Source organism: Bos grunniens, chromosome 18 (genome assembly GCF_055505025.1).
Source record: "Bos grunniens cultivar Pamir isolate PY7600 chromosome 18, Bosgru_T2T1.0, whole genome shotgun sequence".
Lineage (NCBI taxonomy): Eukaryota > Metazoa > Chordata > Mammalia > Artiodactyla > Bovidae > Bos > Bos grunniens.
Genome location: NC_141182.1, coordinates 10,695,783 through 10,710,026, shown reverse-complemented (window position 1 = coordinate 10,710,026; position 14,244 = coordinate 10,695,783). Strand labels below are relative to the sequence as shown.

Here is a 14,244-nt window from a genome sequence, read left to right as displayed (position 1 = left end):
CAGTGAAGTCATCTTGTCAGAGGGGAGCGTGGAGGCCCATCAGCCTCGGAGTGGCATGGAAGGCACTCAGAAGATGTACTGGGGAGGGGGTATAAATTAGGAGCTTAGGGTTAACATGTACATACCTCTCTATATAAAATAGATAACCAGCAAGGACCTACTGCGTGGTACAAGGAGCCCTGCTCAACACTTTGTATTGGGTTGGCCAAAACATTAGTCCAGGCTTTTCCTTGAGATGTTACAGAAAAACCCAAATGAATATTTTGGACAAGCCAATAATAAATCTATAAGGAAAACAACCTGAACAAGAAAATATACATATACATATATATATATATATATAAAATATACACGTGTATATCTGAATCACTGTGCTGTACACCTGAAACTAACAACATTGTAAATTAACCAGACTTCAGTAATAAAATAAAATAATTTTCTTTATTGCAATAAGTAAATAACATACGCACTGAGGACCCCAACTCTGCTCTCTGAGAAATCAGATCTGCTGCCTGCGTCCATGTTCATTTTCCTCTCAAGAAAGACATGAACTCCTCCAGTGTCAGGGTCCAGACTGAGCGCAGAAAGGCCCTCAGCCCCCTGCAGCAGCCAGCTCTCAGCAGAGACTTGCATCTTGGGTGTGGGCATGAGAGGTGTGATTTATTCTCTGGTACTGCCCCCAAATACCTATGCAGATTTATACAGAGGGAAGGTGTGGGCTGGGGGGAGAGCAGAGAAGTGCGATGAAAGGAACAGTCACGACTAATGAATGATGGTGGAGGGTCCAAGGGACTGTCCTTGCCACTGTTCAGTAAGTCAGAAATTACTTCAAATATATGTCTTTTTTAAAAAAAGAAAAAAAAAAAACCTTAAAACCAAAGGCATCTTCCTAGGTTACCCTGGGATGGGAGTGCCCCGCTCCTCCCCGAGACCGTCGCTCCAAGGGACGTTGTTGGAATTTAAGATGTTTCCCAAGTCCTGTACAATTTTACCAACAATTATTGCTAAGTGAAGGCCCTCCGGGGACAAGATGAGGGGAAATTTCATTTACATTTCCATCCAGAAGGCTCTGATCATTCCTCTGAGCGGGGAACAGGTGGATAGGCTCAGCCCTCTTCCTGAAGACAGGTGACCCCAGCGCATATTTGTTGAGGACCTACTCTGTCAGGCGCTGACCTGAGGGCTTTAGAAGTATTCTCTAGTCCAAGCCTCATCACCACCCCAAGAAGCACTTACTATCAGTTCAGTTCAGTACTTACTATGGGGACCCCCAATTGCTCCATTTTACAGATGAAGAAACTGAAGCTAAGAAAAGTTAGATTAGTTGCCCAAGGTCATCTAGGAAGAAAGCCACAGGGTTTGAGCCCCATTTCAGTGGCCTGCAGTCTTTTTTTTTTTTTTTTTTACAGTGCTTTTTTTTTCTAATTTCAGAAAATATTTTATTTTTTTAATGCTTTTTTATTGTAGTAAAAGCCACATACTATAAAACATACAACTTAACCATATTTAACTGTATGGCTCCGGAGAAGGCAATGGCACCCCACTCCAGTACTCTTGCCTGGAAAATCCCATGGATGGAGGAGTCTGGTGGGCTGCAGTCCATGGGGTCGCTAAGAGTCAGACAAGACTGAGCAACTTCACTTTCACTTCTCACTTTCATGCATTGGAGAAGGAAATGGCAACCCACTCCAGTGTTCTTGCCTGGAGAATCCCAGGGGCGGGGGAGCCTGGTGGGCTTCCGTCTATGGGGTCGCAGAGTCGGACACGACTGAAGCGACTTAGCAGCAGCAGCAGCAACTGTACGGCTCAGTGGCACTAAGTACATTCACACTGTTGTGCAGCCCTCACCATCATCCTCGTCTCCCGAATTTTTCTCCTCCTTGAACTCTGTCCCCATTAGATACTAACTCCTCATCCCTGCTCCCATACCACCCCCACCCCTGGCCCCTGGCATCCACCAGTGTACTTTCTGACTCTATGAATTCAATGATTCTAAGTACCTCATGTAAGTGGTATTTATCTGCATCTACTGTATACTGGAGGGGCTTCCCATGTGGTACAGTGGTAAAGAACTCGCCTGCCAATGGAGGAGACACGGGTTCGATCCATCCCTGGGTCAGCAAGATCCCCTGGAGAAGGAAATGGCAACCCACTCCAGTATTCTTGCCTGGAAAATCCCATGGACAGAGGAGCCTGGCAGGCTATAGTCCATGGGGTCACAGAGAGTCGGACATGACTGAGTGCATGTGACTGTACTGGAATACGTTTTTAGGGTTCATTTAATACATGCCGTGTGGCCTACAGTCTTAACCACACTCGACACTGCTTGTGGTCATACTTCTCCCCTTGCAGGCCTGCACTGAGATCAGGGGAGCACCCACGGGGGCCTCTGTCAACCTCAGGCACCATCTGTGCAGTCACCTGAACGTCCCTTTGCTTATCTCCAACCTCCAAGTGGTCTTCTTTGAATTGGTCTGATTCCTCAAGAACCGGTCTGAACTTGTTTGACTGACCCTGGTCTTGGAGATCACGTAACTGAATGAGCGCGATCAGGCAATAAGAAAGGCCTGGTAATTCCAGGTCTTTCCGGTTATAAAAATGACATTTCAGCTCAGAGGACTCCTGACTTGCCCGCCCCCCTGGCCCCCAGCCCTTGCCCCTACCAGCTCTCTTCTGGAAAAGGCTGCTCCTTCCAGCAGGCTCCTACAGGCTGGCCTGTCCTTGGGGCTGAGCAACTGAGGATGGTGGGGGGCCCGGTCTACCTGTGGTGTCTACAGACGGCAGTGGGGTGAACAGAATGGATTCAGATCTATGCTTGAGAAACTACAGACGTGGTTTACATGGATTAACTCACTGGCTCTTCAAAGAGTCTGTGAAGTAGCTTAACTATTTTTTTGGGGGGCGGGGGGGCTGTGCCTCGCAACACGTGGGATTTTAGTTCCCAGACCAGGGATCTCAAACCTGCACCCCCTGCATCAGAAGCATGGAGTCCTAACCACTGGACCACCAGCGAAGTCCTAGCTTAACTATTATTAGCCCAGCTTATAGATAAGGAAAGTGAGACCTCAAGAGGCTGGGCTACATGCCACATGCAGCAGAGAGGGGCTAAGTGGCCACTCTGGCTGGAGAACCCACTCATATGCCTAACAGCAAGTGGGATGAAGGAGAAATCTCAGATTTCCGGTTGGTTATGAACCTTTTACATGCAACTTTTTTTTTTTTTTGAATGGAGCTCAGAATTCTGGGAACAAAGATACCTTGAAACAGTCGCATGGCCTCATAATTTTATTATTTGCAATGATGATACTGCTAAATGTAGAAGAGATTTAACATCTACATCTTTCCAGGAACACCTCAGAGAAAGAAAATTCTCAAATCAGAGGGAAAATGCTTCCGCAGAAAATGCATGTGGTGGGTTCTCTGGGCCAACAGGGTCACTGTGACTATCCTGATCTTGACTGAGGTGCTGTCCTCAGCTATTAGGGCTGAGGGATGCTGAAGTGGGGGTGATGAGCTCAATTTTGACAAGGTTGCCCGATTCTTCCCTTGCACATAGTCCTGGCAAATTCCATGCCTAACTTCTCAACCTTACACCTTGCATGAGGCAGGAGTGGCTTTAGGTACCCCCAGCAGCGCCCCTCTGCTCTGTCTTCCATGCCCCTCACCCCAGAGAAAAGCATGCAAACTAAAGCCACGCTACTCAGGCCCTTCACCAAACTATTTATTGACTTGTCTCCAAAGACAAAGATTAATTAAGTCGGGTCCTAGCAGGGGGAAGTTAAGGGTTCTCGGACAACTCAAATACTGTGCAGTTTATAATGGATAGATAGATATTAATAGAAGTAAATTATCCAGTGTTTACTGAGCGCCTCTTACCTCTTGTCTCGGCTCTGGCTTCACACATGTGATTTCCATCACCCCATAACCCAACATGAAGTGATGTCATTTTACACATAAGGAAATTGAGGCTCAGAGATCTGAAACAACTGACCCCAAGGTGAGCCAGGCAGGCGGTGGCGAGCTGGGCTTTGCCCTCACCCTGTGCAGATGAGGAGGGAGGGGTGGCCTGGAGCAGGGCCGTGGGGGGAGATGGGGGAGGGTGGGGACAGGCTCAGAGGCCAGGCTTTCCTCTGGGACGGGTCTCCCATGGGGGATTTCCGGGGAGAGCTAGGTGGGGCTTGGGTCCGCACTCACCTGCCGGCTTGCGCTGCTTGACACACTGCCCCCGGTTGGGGATGCCCGCAGCCAGGTCGCCCGGGCTCAGGATGTGGCACTCGTAGCCTGAGGGGCAGAGGAGCGGCTCGGCCCCATCCTCGGTGGTGCTGCAGGCCTCTGCTGCAGGGCGGGGGGACACATGGGGGTGCTCAGGGGTGGCCCCCAGCGGAGCAGAGGGGCCGCCTCTCGTCTGCAACCCAGATGCCAGGCTGTGCCTGGGGTCTCTGCACGCACACACACAAACACACACATGCACACGGGGGCAGCTCAAAGTCAAATGACCCCAAACATGCCCTCACATGCATTATGACACACATAATGTATGTTCACCTGCACACCTTGAAACACATGTGTTCATGTTTACAGTCACATATATACATATGCTTACACACCAAAATCCCAATATAAATATACAGTTGCACCACCCCACAAGTCCTAACACACAAACACACATACATATTAGCTGTATCCGCACGCACACACATACAAACACATCCTGCACATACACATTCACATCTATAGTCACACACATCTTCATGACACAGCTGCACAAGTACTCAGACACACAGCCACAGCACTGCCACTGGGCTCCACGAACAGCCGCACTCCCTAATGGCCACGTGGTGCACGTGTATGTGTGCAGAGCCACAAAGCACGGTGGCACACAGCCAGCTGTTCACTCACACCCACACCCCCGCAGTGGCCCAGACCCCAGGCCTGCCTGTCGTCCCTTTCAGAAACTGTCCTCCACCACCCCCGCCCCCAAGGAGGCCTCGTGGGCAGGGAACAATGGACCCACGTGGTGATTTTAAGGCTCTGAAAACCCCACCCGCCTCCCTCCGAATTCTCCACCCAGTGAGGAGGCCCCAGTCCCAGGGACAGTCGAACCCTATGGTGTTCTGGGGATTCTGAGAGCCTGGCCAAGCCCCAGTCACACTCTTCTATGGGGGTGGGGACAGTTCAAGAGGGCTGGGTATCTGAGGACAAGCAGCCTCCTAGAGCAGAGGCTGCCCCTGGTTTTCAGTTTTCTGGGGGCAGCCTGAGAAGGGGGAACCCTGGCTGTGCTGTCGGGTTGGGCGTCACCCCGCAGGTACCTTGCAACACCTCCTCAGGGCCATCCAGGAGCCAGCCATTGCCCCCAAGCCATCGAGGTTTCGGCTGTACTAGCCAGTCTAAAACTGATAAGATAACGCATGGTTATGTCAATGCCCTCTTCAGGCAGCCAAGAAATGCCCCAGCCTCTGGGAATGGGGGAACTCACATCTCATGAAGAAACACTGACCCTCCCAAAGGAGAGACAAAACAACGTGGTTCTCCCGAAAAAAAATTCACCTCTTCCCTTTAGTAACAGATTTTTGAGTTTCAACTAGGCATCGGATAGCCAAGCTGGAGACTACATTTCCCAGCAGTTCCTGTGGCTAGGTATGGCCATGCAAACCGAGTTCTGGCCAATGGGATGTGAGCAGAGGTGATGATGCAGCTTTCTGTCTTGCCCTTGCATTGATGCCTGTCTGTCCCCTTCCCTCTCTTTCCTGAAACCTGCAGTCTGGGGCCCACTTAGATCACGTGGAGCAACAAGACAGAGGGAACCTGGGTTCCTGGGTGACTGTGGAGCAGAGCCACCTGCCTGCTATGGACCATCTGTCAATTCTGGCCTTTTAACCAAGGGAGAAGGAAATATTTAATAGGCTGGGCCCCTTGCATTATGGATCTTTTAGTTACAGCCTTATGGCCTGTTCTCTAACCAATGCATTTTTTAACAGGAAGAGTGACCATGTAGTAGACTGGAAGGTCTTCCAACCCCCAAACAGGGATTGAAAACCCAAATGTCTCTGGGGACAGAGAAGTAACATAAAGGAAGAAAGCAGGCCAGGCAGGACCATGGCCAACTGGAGAGTGTTCTGCCTCAACGGGTCAGCAGTTGGCCAGCTCTGGCCAACCATTCCCCATGTTCTCAGAGCCTCTGGGTGTTGTAGCTGCTTTAAATACTATTTATTTGGCTTCACTGAGTCTTGGTTGCGGTACATGGGGCTTCACTGCAGCACGCAGGCTCCAGAGTGCACAGGCTCGACAGCTGTGATGTGAGAGCTTAGCTGCCTCATGGGGATCTTAGTTCCCTGAGCAGGAATCAAAACAACGCCCACTGCATTGGAAGCTGGACTCTTAACCACTGAGTGGCTTTTTCTTTTTCTTAAACTTTTAAGTCTGTATTTTTTTTTTTTTTAAAAAAGATAAACTCGGTTTTAAATGTTGGCAATTAATTTTTTTTAAAAAGTGCTTTGGAGATCAAATACAACTGGTCTGGGATCACATTTGCTTATGGCCGCTGCTTTATTCTGACTCCAAAACACGGCAAAATAAAGAGACTGATGTGCTGCCTAGTGGCTTTGAGAGCACGGAGATGGAAACTGGTGAAAATGCTGGTTAGCTTTTTCTTTAAAAGAGTACAATATGGTTATAAGATGGTTGTTCTTGGTGTAAAAATGGAAACAACAGACCAGACCAGCTGTTTGCAACTTCCAAATGAGAGAGGTGTCATGGTTCCAGAGCTCTATTTCCAGCCTTCTGTTTCTTCCCTCCTTTTTCCCATCACCTCAGGCTTAATGTTAGAAAATATATTTTCAATGCTGTTTTTCACTAAACAGAAAATGTATTAATGTACCCTATGCAGGGGAACATACACACTCAACTATGTGTGTGCTGCGTGCTCAGTCACGTCTGATTCTTTGTGACACCGTGGACTGTAGCCCACCAAGCTCCTGTGTCCACGGGATTCTCCAGGCAAGAGTATTGGAGTGGGTTGCCATTTCCTCCTCCAGGGGATCTTCCCAACCCAGGGGTCAAACCCACATCTCCTGCCTTGCAGGCAGATTCTTTATAGCTGAGTTGCCAGAGAAGCCCACACTTTGACATACTTTTTGGAATACTGAAATTTGGTCAAGGCCTCCCATAAATGTGCAGACCTTTAAGGCTTGGAAGCCCGGGGCCTTGCCTCTCTGCTCTCCAACTAGAACTTTCTGGGATCACCTACTAGATAAACTCCCTCCACCCAAGACGTTATCTCAGGTTCTGCTCTGGAGGGAAAGGGAACTTACAAGCAGGCTGCAAGGAAGTGTATAAGCTGCTTAGTCATGTTAGACAAGCAGTTCTTAATGTGGAGCGTTTGTGCTCCCGGATGAAACATCTAGTGAAGTCCAGAGACTGTTTTTGGCTGTCCCAGTGTGGGGGTGGGGCTACTACTGCCATCTAGTGGGGAGAGGCCAGGGGTGCCACTCAACATCCCATGAACACAACACCCAGGTCAGCCCCTCACTCCTCACCCCAATTAGAATTATCCAAACCCAAAGGTCAAGAGTGCCAAGGGCGAGACAACGTGTGCTAAACATTACTGTTACAATTATTATGACTAATACTTTGCCGACTCTTCCTGCTGGCCAGTGAGAGCCAGGCTTGCACTGATTCGTCCATCCTTCACTGAGTAACTTTTACATGGTGGGGATACAGCCATGACTGAAACAAATCAAACTTCCTGCCTCATGGGGCTGACCTTCAAGTCGGGGGAACAATCAGGAGACAAATGAAGTATAATATTTTAGACTGAGCCGTAAAGAAAGCTTAACCCACAAGGCAGTAAGGAACCAGAGGAGAGCCGTAAGGCCAGAGTAAAGATGATCACAGAGAGGGAAACTACCCTGAGGGGCTTCCCTGGTGGTTCAGATGATAAAGAGTCCTGCAATGCGGGAGATGGGGGCCAATCCCTGGGGCAGGAAGATCCCTTGGAGAACAGAATGTCAACCTGATCCAATACTCTCATCTGGAGATTTCTGTGGACAGAGGAGCCTTGCAGGCTGCAGTCCATGACGCTGGGAAAGAGTGAAGGCCAAAGGAGAAAAGGGTGGCAGAGGATGAGATGGCTAGACAGCATCACTGACTCAATGGACATGAATCTGAGCAAACTCCGGGAGATGGTGAAGGACAGTGAAACCTGGCGTGCTGCGGTCCATTGGGTCGCAAACAGTCGGACACAACTTAGCAACTGAACAACGACAACTCCCCTGAGAAAGAGATCACCTCTGGACTGAGATCTGAGAGGGTCAGGAAGTGAGCTATGTGGGTATCTGGGGGAAAGACTGGTTTCCACAAACGGGCCCAGAGGCCCCACATTCCTACACTCAGAGCCTAAGGCAGTGGACACTTCCCCATTGTCAGAAGACTAAACTGAAGCTCCAGTTCTGCCTGCTGGGTGAGTCTGGGCAAGGTACTGAGCTTCTCTGAGCTCCAGTATCTTCAGCTATAAAACAGGGCTGATAATGGTCTCTCCACTCCATGGGAGTGTGTGAGCATTAAATGACATAGTGCAAGGAAAGGCTATTTGGAATGTCATGGACAGTTATTCAGTTTGTGCACTGCCTGTTCTAGGCAGCAAGTAAGGCTAGAGTGCCTATACCCTGTCTCAGCCCAAAGGAGGGGACATCTTTTAGACTTGCCCAACCAGACAGGCATACTTTTATGTGCTTCGGCCACCAGGAGGGGTGCCATTTTGTCCTTGTAAGAGGCCCTGTAGGAGCCAGCCTGGCCAAGAGGCAGTGCTTAAAGGCAGCACCGATCGTAATTATGAGCATTATTAAGGGTGCCGAGTCCCTTGTCATCCCTGTGACCTCACCCTGAATAAAACTGAGTGTGTTCATTCTTACCTTGGCTTTGGCAGGCCTGGGGGTTAGGGGGTTACTAATGAAGGCCCACGGGAACCAGAGCCTCTTGCTGACAGTGCAGTCCTACCAGACTTCTGTGCTCCAAAGGCTCAGCCCCAAGCAGAACGGAGAGAAACCGCCTGCCTACCCTCGTCCTACCCACTCAGGGCACGTTTTCCCCAGTCAGTGGAGACCCCACCCCCCTCCCCATCCCCCCAGGCTCCCTTTCTACCCCTCCCTTCCCCAAGCGCTCCAGAAGGGATCTGAAATACCTCCCTCCAAAGATGATGCCCTGAGAACTCTCAGGAGATTCCCATTAGGATTCAACGAACATGTATTGATTCCCTGCTCCTAGCCCCACGTGGGGCTGAGCAAACACTTCGGGACTTGGCACTCGCTGGAAGCCGAGCGTTCTCATTCCTGCTTTGCAGGTGGGGATTTAAGGCTGTCACCAGCTGGCCAGCAGATCTGAACCCAGGAGTCTGCGTCCTCCCCTGGATCGCTAAGGTGTCAGGTCTCCATCTCAAATACCCCCAGCACCAGGCCTCATGAGTGAACTGGGTGGTCCTGGTGGGGTCTCTGGAAAACTAGAGGGGTCCCCCTGCCATGTAGGAGCACCTGAGGCTGCAGCAGATGGTGGCCCAGGGAATGCGGGCCAGTATTTTTAAGAAAAGCTGGAAATCTGGATTTTTTAACGAGCAATCTCCCCCAGCTTCATAAGAGGAAACATTTTCCCTGGAATGGGTGTCCTCTGGACTGTAGTTCTCCGCTGGCAGAGGTGAGCCCCGCATACAGCAGGCGCTCACTGCATGCAGCTGGATACTTGCCTCAGGAGCGCTATGTTCCCATTTCCTAGGTGGCCCAGGTTTAAGCCCAGTTGTTCCTGCAGGCAGGCAGCACCAGGCAGGACAGCTACCCGGCGGCGCCGGCCCCCCAACCCCGCCCCCTCCCCTGCCCATTTCCCCGCCCCCGACCCCACCCAGCCCGGGTGATCCTACCTGGCGGGGGCGGCACGGCCTCCAGACAAGCGTAGGCGCAGCCGTTGTAGCAGCAGCGCCGGTGTCGCGGGCACTCCGAGTCGGCCTGGCAGCGTGCAGCCTGGCAGGCACCGGGGGGCAGCGAGCGCGGGGGCGGTGGGCAGCGGTCTGCGCGGGGCTGCCGGGAGCCGCCTACCTCCTCCGCCTACGGGGAGAAGGCGCATCAGTGGGATGTGCTGGGTGCTTTGCGCCTCGGTCGAATAGCTGGGCCTCTCTGAGCCAATGCGTCCTGGCATTGGCAGAACCATCCTCTGAAGGTTGCTCTGACCGTGAAAAGATGCTGTTTCTCTTTGTAAGAGCCCCAAACTGTGGGGCTCACTGATGGTGAGCCCAGCAGCAGCCAAAAGATGAATGCATCTGGAGAAGTATGTTAACCAAGCATCTATCCTGATGTATTTATGTATATACAGATTTGTATATATTTACATATAAAAGGGTATATATGTACATATATACATACACATAGATATGTACACATGTAATTTCTGTATATACATATATACTTATCATCCATCCATATGTTTATATAGAACTTTGAGAATTTACAAATCACACACAAAATGAATAAATTCACACAACAGACAACTTGGATAAAACTCACAAACATAATACTGAGCAAAAAAAAGAAAAGGAAACCCCAATGTCACAGGAGCACACACAGTGGCCCTGTTCTGCTTCTTGATCTACGTGCTGGCTCCATAGTGCATTTTAATGGAATCTGACTCAGGATTTTCCCACGTTTAGGCACTATGTTTCCAGGAAAAGTGAATAATATGATATATTATTTAACATGTAAGAAGTATGGACACATCCGGCCAATAAAACAAGCATTTTAGAGGTGGGATTGGGAGAGCTGAAGTCATGCCAGGTAAGCCACTCTGGATCCCTGTGACACCAGACGCCATCTGTGCAGGAAGCACTGTTTGGTTTCTGGATTTGAGGGTAGGGTGTTTGGAGGGCAGGTCTTACACATGCCTACACACACGTGCACACACTCATGCACACACAGTTAGAGTAAATCATTGTGAAAAAAACACCCTGGATTGCCCCACCACCTGCTATTGTCTGAACTACTCTTCCCACCTAAAACACTGTAACTACTGATCCTCCAATCCCCCAACATATATATATTTCAAAATTCTGCCCTTTGTACAAGTAAATAATGTACTGCTGCAGACTACAATAGCATATAGCCACTAAAACCTGCTTATGAGCAATCCCCCAAGATATGGTGGCTTGTAAAGAAAACTAAAGTGTAGAACAATTTGTATGCTCTGCACCTATGTTTTAAAATATACGTATGCACACACATGTAATATGCATATATTTATACAGGCCTAGAACATCTTTGGAAGGATATACAAGAATACACAAGCAACTGTTGTCAAAGATTACCTCTGGAGAGAAGAATTAGGTTCTGAAGTTGAGGGAGATTTTTCCTATTGTCAACACTTTTTTCTTCTTATTGCAATATATATATTGCCATGAACACACTTATTTTTTTTTTCAATTTAAAGACAATTAAAAGTTTACAAGTAGAAATACTTAACAGGAAAAACTTTATGTTAAGTAAAATAAATAAAGGCAAGCTACACAATGGCATATGCCCTCAAAGGTCAAGGCTGTCTGAACGTCCCTCCCCTGCAGCTACTGTGTGTCAGTCATTCAGTCATGTCCGACTGTTTGCAACCCCATGGGCTGTAGCCCACCAGGTTTCTCTGTCCTTGGGATTCTCCAGGCAAGAATACTGGAGTGGGTAATCATTTCCTTCTCCAGGGGATCTTCCTGACCCAGGTATTGAATCTGGGTTTCCTGAACTGCAGGCAAATTCTTTACCTGAGCCACCAGGTTTCCGAGCCAGTTGGTGGCTGCAAACCCCATGTGCTGCTCCCAGTGCCCCGTAGGGGGCGTCAGATCACCAAGAATAGGTTCTGAATAGCTGCATCTACCAATGGGTGGTGGGGGGGTCACAAAGACCAGTGGTTTTCAAACTACTTCCCAGGGACCCACAGGGGCTAAGACTGAGGGCCAGGTGGGGAAGGTAACAGTGACCAAGTGTGGTGGGGGGGGGTAAGGCCCGGGGAGGGTGGGGTGTCTGCCCCCCTTCACCCAGAGAATCATCTTTAAAAAAATATATAGAAGTATAGTTGATTTCCAATATTGTGTTAGCTTCAGGTACATGGCAAAGTGATTCAGTTATTTATGGCTGATTCAAATGATACATTATTAAAAGATACAGAATGTAATTTCCTGTGCTGTATACCCTTGTTGCTTATTTAAGTGGAGTACTTTGTATCCAGAGAATTAATCTTTTCTCCCTTTTCTAAACCACTTAATCTGTGCAAAGCAAATAAAAGAAAAAAAAGAATACAAAGCCAACATCTGGCAGAAACAAAGCCCAAACAAACAAAAGGGGCAACCTTATAACTTTTGGATCTTCCAGCCCTGGTTCAGCCTTTCTGCCACCACTTGCTCGGCCGCCCCACCCCACCAATTCCCTATCCTCAGGAATAATTTCCAAGCTACACGAAATACACATCATCCCACGCAAACAACTCCCAGTTCATTTTCTTCAGAATGAGCGACCCTGGACCCATGTTGGGGCCCCGCCACTGGAATCCTAATCAGAGGTGACAGCTGCCCTGGCCTCCCTGGGAGGGCGAGCAGGGATGCTGAGTGTGACTGGCAAGGGACTGCCGGCTTTTCCGCCCAGCCTGTTTTCACATTGAGCCTCATTTATGAAATTTAACAGAACCCGGAGATCAGACGGGACATGCTTTCCCCCACCTCCGATGCCTCCCAGGTGGGTGACTTCCTAAGGGCAGCCCCCAACAGGACAGGGGTGGGGTGGGGGGCACATTGAGAGATCCAGTTTAGATGTGCCAGGGCTCTCTGAGGAAAACTCAGATGTCGCTTCTCGGAATTGGGAGAGAACAAAAGAGATAAGCACCTTAGAAGTCAAATCGCCCAAGTGATTTATGGTGAGGCCTGAACAACAGATGGCCCTGGGTGATAAAGAACCGATTTCACGGAGGGGCCCAGATTAAAGGATTAAATGTTTTGAAAAATATTTCATGTCAAGCAAGGTGATGCTCACAGAGGGTCCTAAACAAAGGATTAGGAAGAGAAAGAACAGACTTTAATCAAAGAAATAGATTACCTTCCCAGCCCCCAGAGGGTTAAAGGTTAAAGGCCAGAGTCTGCCGGCTAAAGGTCAGACCCCAGCTGGTCCCACGGCCCTGCCCCTTCACTTCTCTGGCCTCCCTCCTGTCCTCCTGCCCTCTCGCTCATTCCTGGCTAGTGCCCTGGCGCCTCTGAGGTCTCACCTCTGGGCCTTTGCACAAGATGCCTGCCCAGCTCTGGCCCTGACACGGTGCAGGTATCTGCTCTACATGCCCTTAGCTGGCGACCCTCGTTCCCCGCGGCCTGCCTGACGTAGCTCCAAACCCTCCGTCACCCTTGGGGGGACTGCGCATTGACCAATGTGGCGTTTTTTCTCCCCTACAACGTGCTCTCCTCGGAACTCTGTCTTCTTCCCACCTGTGTCCGCAGCACCTCTGACTGTGCGTGGCGGAGAGCCCATGCTCCGTTCATCTTCCTTGCGGTTGATGGGAACTGTGACCATGAGGATGATGGAGGTGTGCCAGAGATGGGCAACACCGAGCGGCGGTTCACCACGTGCCAAGCAGCCTCCTGCACGTTCAGCCTGCATGTGGGCCCTGCGTGGGCGGTGTCCCTTCATGTTTGTTTAATTTTGCACCTTTTCCCTGGCATCCGCATAGTGAGTCCAGTGGGGGCACGTCCCTGGTGCTCAGAGAATTAAAGGTTTGCCCAAGGCCATAGGCAGAGAAGGGTCGTGAGCCCAAGTATTACATGCCTCCCTTCTAAAGTCAGAGTAAAGCATCCAAAATATAAACCTGGGGTCAGTGGCCTCGGTGCCAAAGGCTTGCCAAGACCCCAGACCCCTCGCCTTGGAGCCTCTTCTTCCTTTGGGGCAAGAACTTCAGAGCTGTGTCCCACATTCAAGTGTACCAAGGCGGATGGCGCCATGGCCGTGACCTCACGAACAGTCACGGATTTGAGCTCAGGCATGGGAGCCAGATGAGTCTGGCTTGGACCCCTGAAGCTGTGTAAGGAAAATGACCTCTGTGAGCCTGTTTCCTCACCTACGAAATGGGCCCAGAAGTAAGTGCCTGCTGCAGGGGTTTGCAGAGGGAGTGGGTTAAGATCAGTAATGCTGATCCCTTGGTTTTATTATTCCTTTCGTGTTGGTCTTCCTTGCTTCCTTCCTCCCTCCTCCC

At 49.8% G+C, this 14,244-nt stretch overlaps 1 protein-coding gene across 25 annotated transcripts in view; it reads right to left on the bottom strand.

The window, feature by feature from the left end:
• The window catches only part of WFDC1 (WAP four-disulfide core domain 1), a 62,538-nt gene that overhangs the window by 6,687 nt on the left and 41,607 nt on the right, over positions 1 to 14,244 (bottom strand). For 16 of the 25 annotated variants that reach the window (XM_086350159.1, XM_086350156.1, XM_086350161.1 and 13 more), the window contains 3 exons: positions 9,905 to 10,088; positions 5,310 to 5,393; positions 4,195 to 4,335 (listed from right to left, as the gene is read on the bottom strand). In XM_086350159.1, the coding sequence (XP_086206285.1) occupies positions 4,195 to 4,335; positions 5,310 to 5,393; positions 9,905 to 10,088 (409 nt within the window). The remainder of the gene's footprint in view (positions 1 to 4,194; positions 4,336 to 5,309; positions 5,394 to 9,904; positions 10,089 to 14,244) is intronic. The other 9 variants (XM_086350166.1, XM_086350144.1, XM_086350155.1 and 6 more) reach the window with 1 other exon arrangement.